The sequence below is a fragment of the Colletotrichum orchidophilum genome (assembly GCF_001831195.1).
Source record: "Colletotrichum orchidophilum strain IMI 309357 chromosome Unknown Scaffold_4.1, whole genome shotgun sequence".
NCBI lineage: Eukaryota > Fungi > Ascomycota > Sordariomycetes > Glomerellales > Glomerellaceae > Colletotrichum > Colletotrichum orchidophilum.
This window is the reverse complement of record NW_019172960.1, coordinates 476,088-489,778: the sequence shown is the minus strand read 5'-3', so window position 1 is coordinate 489,778 and position 13,691 is coordinate 476,088. Positions and strand designations below refer to the sequence as shown.

General features: G+C 53.7%; 7 protein-coding genes across 7 annotated transcripts; 4 read left to right on the top strand and 3 right to left on the bottom strand.

Moving 5' to 3' along the window:
* Window positions 1–590: 590 nt before the first annotated feature.
* On the top strand, window positions 591–2,565 carry CORC01_00806 (ELP3 family histone acetyltransferase; the record flags this gene model as incomplete). The annotated part of the gene is made up of 2 exons (XM_022612462.1): window positions 591–885; window positions 2,492–2,565. The coding sequence occupies 2 exons, from the start codon at window positions 591–593 to the stop codon at window positions 2,563–2,565; spliced, it is 369 nt and encodes a 122-aa protein (XP_022481079.1).
* An 82-nt stretch (window positions 2,566–2,647) lies between these two features.
* On the bottom strand, window positions 2,648–3,250 carry CORC01_00805 (peptidyl-tRNA hydrolase; the record flags this gene model as incomplete). Its single annotated transcript, XM_022612461.1, has 1 exon — window positions 2,648–3,250. The coding sequence occupies one exon, from the start codon at window positions 3,248–3,250 to the stop codon at window positions 2,648–2,650; it is 603 nt and encodes a 200-aa protein (XP_022481078.1).
* A 766-nt stretch (window positions 3,251–4,016) lies between these two features.
* Window positions 4,017–5,111, top strand: CORC01_00804 (hob3; the record flags this gene model as incomplete). Its single annotated transcript, XM_022612460.1, has 5 exons — window positions 4,017–4,095; window positions 4,152–4,197; window positions 4,260–4,333; window positions 4,394–4,660; window positions 4,717–5,111. 5 exons carry the CDS (start codon window positions 4,017–4,019, stop codon window positions 5,109–5,111), a joined length of 861 nt encoding a protein of 286 aa, XP_022481077.1.
* Window positions 5,112–5,594: 483 nt separating this feature from the next.
* Window positions 5,595–6,344, bottom strand: CORC01_00803 (Dcp1-like decapping family protein; the record flags this gene model as incomplete). Its single annotated transcript, XM_022612459.1, has 1 exon — window positions 5,595–6,344. One exon carries the CDS (start codon window positions 6,342–6,344, stop codon window positions 5,595–5,597), a length of 750 nt encoding a protein of 249 aa, XP_022481076.1.
* Window positions 6,345–7,350: 1,006 nt separating this feature from the next.
* Window positions 7,351–10,443, top strand: CORC01_00802 (endonuclease/Exonuclease/phosphatase; the record flags this gene model as incomplete). The annotated part of the gene is made up of 1 exon (XM_022612458.1): window positions 7,351–10,443. The coding sequence occupies one exon, from the start codon at window positions 7,351–7,353 to the stop codon at window positions 10,441–10,443; it is 3,093 nt and encodes a 1,030-aa protein (XP_022481075.1).
* A 603-nt stretch (window positions 10,444–11,046) lies between these two features.
* On the top strand, window positions 11,047–11,259 carry CORC01_00801 (uncharacterized protein; the record flags this gene model as incomplete). The annotated part of the gene is made up of 1 exon (XM_022612457.1): window positions 11,047–11,259. One exon carries the CDS (start codon window positions 11,047–11,049, stop codon window positions 11,257–11,259), a length of 213 nt encoding a protein of 70 aa, XP_022481074.1.
* A 399-nt stretch (window positions 11,260–11,658) lies between these two features.
* CORC01_00800 (endoribonuclease L-PSP) lies at window positions 11,659–12,200 on the bottom strand (the record flags this gene model as incomplete). Its single annotated transcript, XM_022612456.1, has 2 exons — window positions 11,659–11,981; window positions 12,041–12,200. 2 exons carry the CDS (start codon window positions 12,198–12,200, stop codon window positions 11,659–11,661), a joined length of 483 nt encoding a protein of 160 aa, XP_022481073.1.
* Between the last annotated feature and the right edge of the window lie 1,491 nt (window positions 12,201–13,691).

The window sequence follows — 13,691 nt, the reverse complement described above, 5'->3', positions numbered from 1 at the left end:
GCTGCAATGCAAATTCACGTCACTTTCCGAAAGAAGGGTCAAACTGCAGTAGGGAAGGCCAGCAGCAAAACTTGAACCGAGCTCTTTGCGAGACAACCGGGTCTGCAGCAGCGAGCCACGAGGGAGCACGGGACCCGAACGCCCGGGAAAACCCGTGGCCATTCGGTTGCCCTGATGATCCGGCCGGACCAATTGAGGCCGCGGCAATCAGCACGGGAGCCTCAAGAGGGCACCCCCTGGGGCCCCTTCTGCATGCGAAGGTACGTATCGATTTTGACAAGCGGGTAAGGGGGGGTTTGACGTGTGGCGTTGCGAAACAGTGGACGATGGTGGGAATGGAAAATGTGGCTGATTACCCCACCATCCAGTGACTTGCATTTGACGGTTTCCTCCAAAATTTCATGAGAACGGATGGTCGACTCCAAACCCCAACTTCACTCCGACTTATGACTCTAACGACTAGACGCTACGGGGCAAAAATCACGACAAACGCGCGAAGAAAGTTGACGTCGAAAGTTTAACATCATAATACAACAAACGGCCAAAGAGACGGACGCCTGCTACATCCAACCTAGATACCGCCCGTCAAGATGGCGACCACCACCGTCACCGTCACCAAGGGGCGGTCCAAGAATGACAACCTTCCCCCCGAGAACGAGCGCTTCCTACGGTGCTGTGCCGATGTCGCCAACGCCCTGATCGAGGATCACGAGGCTATCAGGGACCCCAAGAATCCGCCAAAGGACCTCAATCTCAACTCCTTGCGCAACAAGTTTTCGAGGAAGCACAAGCTCGCCAACATCCCGCCCCTCACGGCGATTATTGCGGCCATCCCTGAGCACTACAAAAAGTACATTTTACCGAAGCTCATTGCGAAGCCAATCCGTACGTTGGCCCACTAGGATTTCACGTCAAGGGATATGCTAACCACTTATCCTCAGGAACATCATCGGGTATCGCAGTAGTGGCGGTCATGTGCAAGCCTCACAGATGTCCGCACATCGCTTACACGGGTAATATTTGCGTCTACTGCCCCGGCGGTCCTGACTCCGATTTCGAATACAGCACACAATCCTACACGGGATACGAACCCACGTCGATGCGAGCAATTCGCGCACGTTACGATCCCTTCGAACAGGCTCGCGGCCGTGTTGATCAGCTCAAGTCTCTCGGACACTCGGTAGACAAGGTCGAATACATCATCATGGGTGGTACCTTCATGTCCCTTCCAGTGCCGTACAGAGAGGACTTCATCGCCCAACTTCACAATGCGCTCAGTGGATACCAGACATCGAATGTGGACGAGGCAGTGGAGGCTAGCGAGATGAGCAACATCAAGTGCGTGGGTATCACAATCGAGACCAGGCCGGATTACTGTTGGCAGCCGCACTTGACGGATATGCTGCGGTATGGCTGCACGAGGTTGGAGATTGGAGTTCAGTCGCTCTACGAAGATGTCGCGAGAGACACAAATCGTGGTCACACTGTTGCTGCCGTCGCCGAGACGTTCTGCTTGGCCAAGGATGCGGGTTTCAAGGTCGTTAGTCACATGATGCCTGACTTGCCCAACGTGGGTATGGAGAGAGACCTGGACCAGTTCCGGGAGTACTTCGAGAGCCCTGCATTCCGTACGGACGGCCTCAAGATTTACCCGACCCTGGTCATCAGAGGCACCGGCTTGTACGAGCTGTGGCGCACAGGTCGTTACCAGAACTACACGCCCAACGGCTTGATCGACCTCGTTGCAAGAATTCTGGCCCTTATCCCGCCATGGACACGCATCTACCGTGTTCAGAGAGATATCCCCATGCCTCTGGTCACGTCTGGTGTGGAGAACGGCAACTTGCGCGAACTGGCGCTGGCGAGAATGAAGGATTTCGGTACAACATGTCGAGATGTGCGGACGCGCGAGGTTGGTGTGAATGAAGTGAAGAACAAGATCAGGCCGAACCAGATTGAGCTGGTACGACGAGACTACACAGCCAATGGCGGATGGGAGACATTCCTCGCGTACGAGGACCCGAAGCAGGATATTCTCGTCGCCCTGCTGCGTCTACGCAAATGCACAGAAAAGTACACGTACCGGGAGGAGCTCGTGGGGCAGCCGACGAGTCTGGTCAGAGAGTTGCACGTCTACGGTACCGCAGTGCCGGTACACGCAAGAGACCCGAAGAAGTTCCAGCACCAAGGTTTCGGCACGCTGCTGATGGAGGAGGCGGAGAGGATTGCAAGGGACGAGCACGGCAGCGAGAAGATTAGTGTTATTTCTGGTGTAGGTGTGAGGAGCTACTACGCCAAGCTCGGGTACTGGCTCGATGGGCCGTACATGAGCAAGTGGCTTGACGGCCGACCTGGACCCGACGAAGCTATATGAAGCGCTGAACGAGACGCTCATTGATGGCGAATCGATTGGCCCTTGTAGCCCTTCTAGCTTGGACGGACCCGAAGCTTTGCGCGTCCGGCACCAGGGACAGTCATTATCTTGTCCCAGGTTTATCGGCATCAGCAGAAGCGCCTTCGCAGCAACCGTCGTCTCATGCTGCATTCTTGCTGCATCGATTGTGATGAAAGGCTCAGAACGGATAGAGGTCGTGGGCTACCAAGCGCCCACAGGGTGTGAGGTGGAGGATGGAACCAAGACCATGCTTCACTTCCCAGATGCAGCCTCAAGCTTCTCCTCCAGTGCAAGAAGGCACTCAAGCACACCAGGTCCGGCATCGGTTTCGAGGACAGACCATTGGTCCTTTGTCATACGCTTCAAGACGTAATTAGACACCGTAGACTTGTCTCGCCCCTCGGGCCGCCCAATACCGACTGATATCCTCGCCCACTTTGAGTCTGGGTAATCCGCCTCGCGAAGACAGGCGTTGACGCTCTTGATGCCGTTGTGACCTCTGTGACTGCTCTTCCACTTTCTGGTCTTGACGAAACCCAACTCCTCTTCCAAATCGTCGTGAACGAGAATGAGACTGAGGTCTGCTGGATTCCGGGTGCCGAGTGTCTCCTTCCACGCTTTTGCTAACCATTTACCGGTTACGTTCATGATGGCGGGGCTCTGGATCATTGCGTATTTGGGACCAAAGGAAGCCATGCACGAACTGCCCCCGTACCGGCCTCTGTGGAAGGCGGGCTGTGAGGGCCCTAAGAGTTTCTGTAGAGAGTTGAGGGCATGGTGGCCGGCAGAGTGAAGGGTGTTGTAGTATGGCTCTGGATTCCCAAGGCTGATCAGGAGGAAACGGGGTGCGTTCATTTTTCCTATGATCTTTTCTGTGATATGCAGAGATGTAGTGGTGGTGTTGAAGATTAAGATTCTGAGGATATGAAATTCAGGGACGTTGTACGTAGTAAGCTTAGTAAAGAAAGGAGCGAACATGTCTCTGTAAGCACAAGAGAATTTGAGGCCAATCTTTTGATCCAGATTTGCATAAAAGTAGACTGTGTTTGCATAAAGGAACTTCTAGGCCGAATTGGATGTGCACTACGGATATGAACTGTGAGCAATCGGAAAACGGCACTTGCGCCCGCCGCTATGCCTTTCCGGTTTACCTAAGGTAAGAAGGGCTGCCTACAGGGCTGAGCCACAAGCTACCCGGCACTACGAGGAGCTAGCACCAACAGGGACGTGGCGCAGCCCGGGCCTCTGTTCGCTGACGTCGGTTTCCGTTTCTGGGCGCTCTCGTTGGGTTTCCCCAGCGTGCATTGATGAGTGATTCGTCCGCGCATTCAAAACCGACCAGGACGCATTTCCTTTCTCCCCCTCCATCCCCATCAACCTTTGGACGACGAAACGGCCTTCCTACGAGCAACGATACCCTCGAAACCACCAAGTGATTAGTACCCACACCACCGATCCGATTGTAGTGCCTCGAATTTTTATTCCCACCCTTGCAACGAGTACGAATAGGAAACCCATAGGAATACAATCAAGATGTCGTGGGCAGGTACGACTAGAGTCTACGGACGCGACCCCTCCTTGATGGGCGCAACCTCGCTGAGGGCGCAGAGGACCACCACCGATGAACTGGACTGATGGACTGGCCACAGGTTTCAAGAAGAATGTCAACCGCGCGACGACGCAGGTGATGATGAAGACGGGTGAGCCCTTTCTGCCCAACCGGGAGTCACAAATACCGAGGTTCTGATCTTGGCAGGTCATGTGGAGAAGACCAACGACCGCGACTACGAAGTGGAAGAGAGGTGGGCTGCACCCCATGGCGCTGAGACATTCCGACCACGTTGCATACTGAGACTTTTGGCAGACGATTCAGAACCATGGAGACGGCTTCCTTACGATTGCAGAAGGAGGCAAAGGGCTACTTGGATTCATTGCGAGGTGTGTCGGCGGTAGACCGCCCACTGCCAAGGATGCCAGTGGGCTAACTCGGTTCCCCAGCCATGACTGCTTCCCAGATGCGTATTGCCGAGACGATAGACGCCTTTTACGGAGACTCCGGAGCGAAGGACGGTGTGAGCAGAAGTTACAAGCAGGCGGTGGAGGACCTCGATGCCGAGACCATCAAGGCGCTGGACGGCCCTTACCAGTACGATGACCCGCCGTCCGGTGCATGGGCTGCTGGCGTATTGACTGACATATCACATAGACAAACCGTCCTCGAACCCATCTCACGCTTCTGCGCCTACTTCCCAGACGTAAACGAATGTCTGTACAGCCCATGCAACCCCCCGACTTTGACTTGCTGACCCTCCCAACCTTAGGTATCAAGAAACGTGGCCACAAGCTCCTCGACTACGACGCACTACGCGCCAAGGTCAAGAAGCTCGTCGAGAAGCCCGATAAGGACGTGACCAAGCTGCCGCGTGCCGAGAAGGAGATGGAAATGGCCAAGGCCGCCTACGAGCAGCTCAACGAGCAGCTGTCATCGGAGCTTCCCCAACTCATCGACCTGCGCGTGCCGTATCTCGACCCCACGTTCGAGGCCCTCGTCAAGATCCAGCTACGCTTCTGCGCCGAGGCCTACAGTCGCATGGCGCAGGTGCAGCAGTACCTAGATGCGGATACGCGAGAACAGTATGCGCAGGGTCAGCTGGATCAGCGTGTCGAGCAAGTGTTGCAGGAGATTCGCGAGCTCAGCATCAGCGGTACGGTGTGAGTGGTCATATAGTCTGTCACCGCAGCGTTTTAATGTGGTTGGGGGTTTACACAACAGTCTTCTGGTAATGGGAGGGGAGTTTACGAGCATGGTTTAGGAAGAATTGAGGCTTTGGGGATTGCAGTAGAAAAAACGCAACCCCCTACACTTGCGAGTCACGACGGAGGGTCTTGGCCAAATCACACAAAGTCCCATGACGACTTTGCATTCATGTATGAAAAATGACTTTTTCTTTCTTAATCAAGGGTATCATTGGTTTCACCATCACGCTCTCCGGAGCGTCTCTCTTTCCTGAGTGGATTTTTCGCACCGTTCGTGTCTCGCTATCCTTACTTTTCCCCTTCAACATCTTGGGAGCAATGCCATCCGAGTGCAGTGCAGACAAATCTGTGCCATCCCTCGCACATCGGACCCCTCCGCAATAACCCAGCTCCTCATCGCAAACTCCCGCTCCTGGGCCCGCGCATTGAGAACCGCCAGCTCCTAGCCCTGGACGCCATTCTGCGCGCCAAACAGGTCGCTCAAGCTCAGCTTCCGCCCAATGGCCTGCATCGCGGGCCCCAGCTCCTCTTCCTGCGCAGGGCCGCCCAAACCACCAGCGCCACCGGGACCGCCGCTGCCACCGGCAAGGGCGTTCTGCTTCTCGGCGAGGCGGACGTGCTTGAGGGTCTCGGAGATGAGGGCGGCGTTCATAACGCGCGTGTCCTCCTTGTCGGCGTGGATCCAGATGCCCATGACTTTGTTGGTGCCCTCCTCCGCCTCTTCGGTGCTGGTCCGCAGGCGGAAGATGTAAATCTCATCCATGACCTCAAAGTCGTCTACTTCACTGAGGTCAAGGATGACGTTTTCTAGACCGCGGCGGTTGAGGACGAAGATGCAGGCGCGCGGATTCGAGGCGGAGCCGGGGACGGGGTCCTGCATACAGAGGAAGTATGTTCCCTCGATGCCCGTCTTGTCCCAGCCGGGGAGGGTTGGGTTGAATGTGTAGACGACGGCGTTGGCGGCGATGGAGAGGGTGGAGTTTATGGAGGGGAGGTAGCGGCGTAGGACGGAGAGGTTGAGGTCCGTGTTTGTGCGGTTGAAGAGGGCCGGGTTCGGGTCTGGGACCGGGTGGGAGTCGATGTAGTGCGCCGCGTCGGACTCGTAGTCTGACTGGACGGGCCGGGGGCCGTTGCCTTGGGTTGAGGAGTGGCGGGCGTGGCCGCCGCGTCGGCGGGGGGTTGAACGGGACATTTGTAGTGAAGGTGTGCTGTGGTTTACCTAGAGTATCGCGAACCCGGCGCCGGGCTGGCAGATGGATTTACTTTTGTGTGGTGATGTCGAGTGGTCAGACACTGGGCGGCGCTGACAGTTGTGAGAATAGCGAGTCGAGGATCGAAGCTTGGGTATTGTCGTCAACTCGTGAGGTGAAGGAAGCTTGGTTGGTCCGAAGGTGCAGACACTGGATGAGATCAGTGTGCAAGACGGATCCATCGCAAGCCGTAGGTGCCTTATCGGCTTGTCGAGACCTTATCCCGATAAGGTAGAGAGCCGTGTTAGGTGCCTTACACAAGCACACAAGGTACCCCGCCAATCCCAGCGGTGTGGCAGTGCAGAGGGGTCCCTAGCAACCCCTGTCATTCCAGCGCTATGCTGTCAGTGAAATATGCACGTCACTGGTCCCGCAACCCAGCGAAGAGGCATTCAACGACGGGCCTCTGTGGTCCTGTGGATGAGAGATCCCGGCGGCAATCCCTCCCCTAGTCCTTTTTCCTCCCTTTCTCTTCCGGGATACTCGTTCAGCTGCGTTTATTGCGATACAACATCTTTTTGAAGAACTCTTTTACCAACTTCAAGACTGTTATTCTCTTCCTGTTTGCCCCCGTCAGTTTCTCCCTGCTCCGGCTCGACCGTACTTTTCTGAAGAGTCCAGGTTGCGTCCGTCTTCCGCCATCCGCCTGGCTGCTCCGGCTCCCTGTTGCTGTTGTCGACTCTGCGCATAACTGAAGCCATCCTGGTCCGTGACCTCACTTACGACGACTCGTAGCCACTCCGAAAATACGAACATCATGCGCCGGGACACGCCGGATTGATAGAGGACAACAACAGCAAAGCAGAGGACCCTTGACCGGCCTCTGGTCTCACCCCTCGTTACCGCCGCCCGCCAGCGCCGCCGCCCGCCCTGTCAAATACCCTAAAGCTCCCCTTCTACGACACCCCCGAAGCTCGACTCCGTCACGCTCCATCTCAGCAGCAGGTTATGGCTTCGCCTACCGCGATGGCGCCCCCGTCCGAGACCATCCCCTCCACGACGTCAGACCCCGTCGACCTCACATCGACACCGCACTCCCTTGCCCGCGCCGTCTTCGCTCGTCGAGCTGAATATGTCCGGCCTCACCGCATTCGGGTCAAGATTGGAACATGGAATGTGGCTGCGTGTCCCGGTACCGACAAGGACCTGGCGAGCTGGTTCGTTGACGGCTACGGCGTTGACACGTCCCTGTCGAGGCTCAACGTCTCTGATCACGATACGGTAGAGACAGACCCCCCGCTGGGCACGAAGGATGCGACTGGAGAACAAGACCCAAATGCCTCGGTGCACTTGGTTGGAGGCGACAAGGTCGGACTGTACGTGTTGGGCTTGCAGGAGATTGTCGACTTGAACATGGCAAGGGATTACATGAGCCGCATCGCGTCTGATCAGGGGCCCATGAAGAAGTGGAAAGAGGCCTTGGAAGAAGCCATGCCGGAGGGTTATGAGCTTGTGGCCGCAGAGCAAATGTCTGGTCTACTGCTGTTAGCCTATGCTTCCCCCGAAGTAGCGCCAACGGTCAGCAATGTGAGCACCGTCTCTGTCGGAACGGGCCTCTTTGGATACCTGGGTAACAAAGGCGCTGTGACTACTCGGATGCTGCTGGGTGAAACAACTCGCATGGTCTTTGTAAACTGCCATCTGGCTAGCGGCGCAGAGCAGACGTACCTGGACCGGAGGCTATGGGACGTCGGGCAGATCCTGACAAGGACGCAGTTCGACCCGATCAACCTGGCCGGGGAGAACGATGCCGAACCGGAAAAGATTGGCGACGAGGACTTTGCCTTCTGGGTGGGTGACTTGAACTTTCGCGTGGATGGACTGCCTGGCAACGACATTCGGCGTCTGCTTCAACTGCACACCCGCGGGGAGTATGATCTGGACAAAAGGGGGCGGAAGGTCATTGCCGGTGAGGAGGTTCTGGTGGTCAAGAGCGCAAAGAAGAGTGACTACACCGATGATGACACTTCAACAATCGAAACGACGCTGTCGTCGGAAGCTAGTTTCGATGACTCGTCGAACTCCCTGCCAGATCCTGACGACTTTTTGCCTGACCCGGGTGACGATCCTGCATCACTGCAAGCTACTTTGGACTCTCTTCTGCCGCATGACCAGCTCAGGAGGATAATAAAAGAGAAGAAGGCTTTCCACGACGGCTGGCGGGAGGGGCCAATTTCGTTCCTGCCGTCATACAAGTACGACGTCGGGACCATCAGTCTCTTTGATTCAAGCGAGAAACAAAGGGCCCCGAGTTGGTGCGATCGTATTCTGTACAGGACAAGGAAAGACAGGGAGGAGTATGAGCAAAAGGTCAAGGACCTCGAGGAGGCAAAGAAGAAGGACGAGGAGATGACGGCGCGGGGTATCGATCATGCGACTGACGACGACGACGTCCTGTTCAGCTACGATCCAGATGCGGACGGCGAGGAGCTGCCTACCGGCGAAGCTGGCCTCGATTACGATGAATACGAAGATGACGATAACGAGCCAGAGGAAGTCGTCACCAAAGAGGGGTTCACGGACAGGATACAGCTCGACATCTACACCTCGCACCAACGGATCATATCTTCAGACCACAAACCCATCATCTCCATCTTCACGCTTGACTATGATGCGGTGGTACCGGAGCTCAAAGCCAAAGTCCACGCCGAAGTTGCAAAGGAGTTGGATCGCGCCGAGAACGAGGGACGACCCCTCGTAACCGTCATCCTCGACAACCCGAACATGCAAGCCAAGAGTGAAGATGGCGCTGTGGATATTGGCGAAGCCGTCGACTTTGGTGATGTTGCCTACCGCTGCAGGCACACAGCAACATTGACGATAGCAAACACCGGAAGAGTGCCCGCAAAGTTCGCCTTTGTTGAGAAACCCACGATTGAAAAGGATTTCGAGGTCTCTAGCCCGCCGGCTTGGCTGAGGTCCTCATTCAAACGGACAGCCGCAGACGAAAACGGAGAAGAGTCGCCAGACCTGGGCGAAGAGGTCACTTTGGAGCCGGGTGAGACAGTCAGCGGTGTCTTGGAGATTTACGTCAACGATATTTCCCACGTCCGAGCTCTCAATGACGGACTATCATCGCTCGAGGACATCTTGGTTCTGCGGGTTGAAGACGGCAGAGATCACTTCATTCCAGTCCGCGCTTCCTGGCTTCCGACCTGTTTCGGTCGCTCGATAGACGAGCTCATCCGTATACCTGACGGGGGCATCCGAGCCTTTATGAAATCGAGGGAAGGTAAGAATTCTGGGTCTGTCCCGTACGACCTCGACGTCCGCTGCGCTGCTCCCAAAGAGCTCTTCAAGCTCACAGAAGCTGTCGAGGTGATGATGCTACGTGCTATAGCTGAAGCGAATATGATTGAGGAGCATGTCATTCCGGCTGACAAACCTGGCTGGCCTTTTGACGAGACTGCGTGGCTTTTCAAAGACAACGAGTCCCGAGACAGTCAGATTCTCGCATTGATCGAGGCTCTGGACAATGACCAACCGCTTGTTGAGGCGCTGCCGGTTGAAGTACCGTCTCTCTACCGACTCGAAGTACTCGCCGAGGTTCTGCTTCTTTTCCTGAGCGGCCTGACCGATGGCATCATCACCGCAGCTCTTTGGGCCAAGATCGAAGTCGCCATCCCTCACCTGGCCGCGGCTGCCGCGCGTTCACCAGCCGAAGTCGAAGACGACAAGACCGCGGTGCTGGACATTCTCGCCACGGCGCCGAACCACAACATCGCGTTTGTCTTTCTCACGGCGACGCTGTCCAAGGTTGTCGCGGAGATGGCGCCGATATCGCGGTCCGAGGTCGAGGCCCTGACGATGCAGAAGCCCAACCGGCGGAGTCTCACCTTTAGACGGCTCACGGGCGGGAACGTGGCTGCCGAGGCGGCGTTGGCGAGGAGGCGCACGAGGGAGCGTAGGGTTGGTGAGGTGTTTGGCAAGGCTGTTTGCCGGGTGGGGTTGCCGGCCAAGGATAAGGAGAGGAAGGCTGTCGAGGAGAAGATGAGGGGGGTTTTGGAGATTTTTGTGAGGAGGCCGCTTGAGGATGGTTAGATAGTGGGGGTTTGTGGTGTTGTCTTACTTTGGTACATGATAGAGGTAGAGGAATGATACCTGTTTGCATGATTCCTATATTTTCTTTACGATTTCTTTCCTCCCATCACTGATGCTATCCAGAAACCTCCTTTATAACCGGAGGCCATGAAAGAATGGACGATTATGCTTCCGCATGCCCGCAGCTAGAAGTGACGGGCGCCTACGTAACATAGACATGCTGCAGAATATTAGTCATGTAGCCATCTCTACATCTATCAACTACATTTGCGTTGTTCTGTTTTCACATATTTCATCTATGGATTTGTCTAACTACACATCATGTCACCCTCTTCGGTCTCTGTCCAACAGCGATATCCCAAACGCTCCCTCTCAACGACCATGTCACGGTGGTGAACCCCGATATCGACATTCAAATGATCAGCACAGCCTCGACTTGGCGCCCTGGCAAGGGTTGCGTATGGTCTCGAGGCGATTACTACTTTGATTGGGTAGTACATCAATCATTGGTACTGGGGCCGAGGCACTCCCGGACCCTAGAAAGTGATCTCGTCTGCAAATATCTTCTCAGAGAAGCACAGCCCTACTTTGGGGCCATCTTTCATGATCCGGCCCGGGGAGACTCTCGGAGCTGATGATGCTTTCATGTTTATCTTCACCGCTAGCGGCATCGAGCTCGACGAGAAGAAACTACCAAACGCCACCAAATGGGCGCGGTATGCTATCTTCTTCGCTGGTGGGATGAAACTAAAAAAGTACCCAAACGACAAGCTGGTCGAAGAGCACGAGCACCATAGCCAGTGGAACTCAATATAAGTTGGACAAGGTCGCAAAGAAAACATTCCGTAGTGGACATGAGCGGGCAGGCCAATGCAAGGAACTTAAGTAGACTAGGATTCGCAAGAGTATCGGGGCTTACTGTCACCTTGGTGTGTCAAATTACCAATGAGGTACCTAGATTTAACATCATGTCCCTTATCTATATATTCTTCTTGGAGACCAAGACGGGCAGAAGGCCGAAGAGTGGGGGTTGGCTACGGCAATCTTCAATTGTCGTTGTGTGTGAATGTAAATAACCATTGCCGCTTCAAACTTGGGTTTCTTTCCTTTACTCATTGTAGAATACCGTCATGTATTCTCAATCTTCATCATAATTCTTTCTCGGCATCCTCCAGAATTTGTCTTCAGCTCTGTCGCATACCTACGCCAACATGATCATGTCCGAGAAGAGCTTGAGTCAGAGGCGACCAGGAACGTTCCTTCCACTTCCACAATGTCGTCGTCATTGAGCCTCTGCACTTCAATGATCGATCTAGGAGGATATCGGTTGGGATCGTTGCCCCAAAGCTCTGTTTGTACCTGATTGCACAGCGGCCGATACCGATACATATCGGTTGTGTAGACGACTAGACGCACTGCCGAAAACCGATCCGTCCCAGCAAGCTCGGCAAGTTGAATCATGTTGGCGTAAGCTTGGCGGATTCGGTCAATACCCACCGGAGCAAGTGTATTGTTTGACGGGTATACGCCGCGTATGCCTTTGACCGTGTATCTGTCAGCAAAGAGGGTGACTGGTTCGGGGCACAGAAATTGTTACCAGCGACGTAGACCGTATTGCCTGCCTTTGACATCAAACTCCATGGCCCGGTGGGTGGGAACAGGAGGGAGGGGTTGTAGATCTCCACCCCTGCAGGGGAAGTATAGTTGGGCTCTAGGCTGAGCGAACTTGCCGCTGAGACTATTGAAAGAATACTCATGAGCTTCATTATGCCTCAATTAAAGGTACACACATAGGTACGGACTTTGAAACGCAATTGATGGATCGCGAACTCCGGTAGAGGAGGATGGGAATCCTCTTTAACTGCCTGCCCGACAAATCTAGTGCATGTCATGACATCATATCAAGCTGGCCAAGCATGCTTGGCGTGGATTCAATTTCTTGTGTCTGCTTCTTTCATTATGTAACCATACCTCGTAGCTTGTAGTCAAAGATGGTACTCCTGAAGCTGAGCATGTCAAATGGTTGTCATGTCGGTGGCGCTACATTTTTTGATAGCTCTTTGTCCATGAGAAATGGATCGTGGCCACGCCTGGTTGCGAACGCAGAAAAGTTGGCGAAGGCGCCGAAGCTGGTTTGAAAATACAATCATAAGATGCACAACGTCGGAATCAAGCAGGTCCATTGACCACTAACAAGTGCTGTAAAAATTCCTGCGACGTTCACAAGATAGCAAAACACTGCATGATATTGCGGAAAGGATCAGGCTTTCGGGGAGTCTAACCCGTAAGCTGATAGAATGGATATACTGACAAGCTTGAATGCCCTTTTGAAGTATCAATCATACTCGCCAAGAAGTTAAGCACGCTAATAGTTCTCACCTGCCATAGCTTAATTAACGCTGTTTCTGACTCGGGAAGTCTTCTTTACGTGGCTCGTCTTCTGATCTACTTGGAAGTCATTCTTCTCTTTTACTAGGTTTTACCACATGATTCTTGGTAAGTTATCGACATGATATTTGATTTCTTATAGAATGGACAGGTTAGTGGGTTTGAAAAGACTTTGGATAGAATTTGGAATATTGATCAATATATGCAGTCTAAATACAGTATCAATGAAGTAAATTATATATTTTGCATGAAAGCTCTATATTCCAGATACGGTGAGTCTCAGCCATTGTCTTAGAAGACAATATACACATGACACTTTGAACCTAGTGGGCGTAAGATCCTTACCGCAAATTGGATTTTAAACGATTTCGAGCTCTATGTAAAGAAAACCATGTTCGGGGCCTTTGATCAGTGTCGAGATCTTGACTGAGACAGCTAGTGACACGGATTTATCAGTCAAAGTTCACGCAATAACTCCGGACTTCGTGAGTAAATCCAAACTTTTGTAAGTCCTCACTTTATATATACCCCCAAAAGTTGCAGGGAAATAGGATTGTCTAGGTTCTAGTAGTAAAAGGAGCCAAATCTCATGGAATTATCAGATCTGCTTCCTGGCTAGTGCCAAAGCCGCCGGAGACTGGAATATACCCAAAAATGTGCGCTATCAATCAGTCGCAAAGCCTTTCCGAGATACTTTGTGCGGGAAGACGGGAATTTCAGATTCATTCTAGCTATCAAATGAAAGCGTCCTGTCTACGCCGTATTAATATTTCGTCTTGAGTTTCGTTGGTCGAATGATAACCGCGACATGTCAAATTTCGGCATTGTTTCAGTCAGACTACGGATCTGTGGTACAGCTG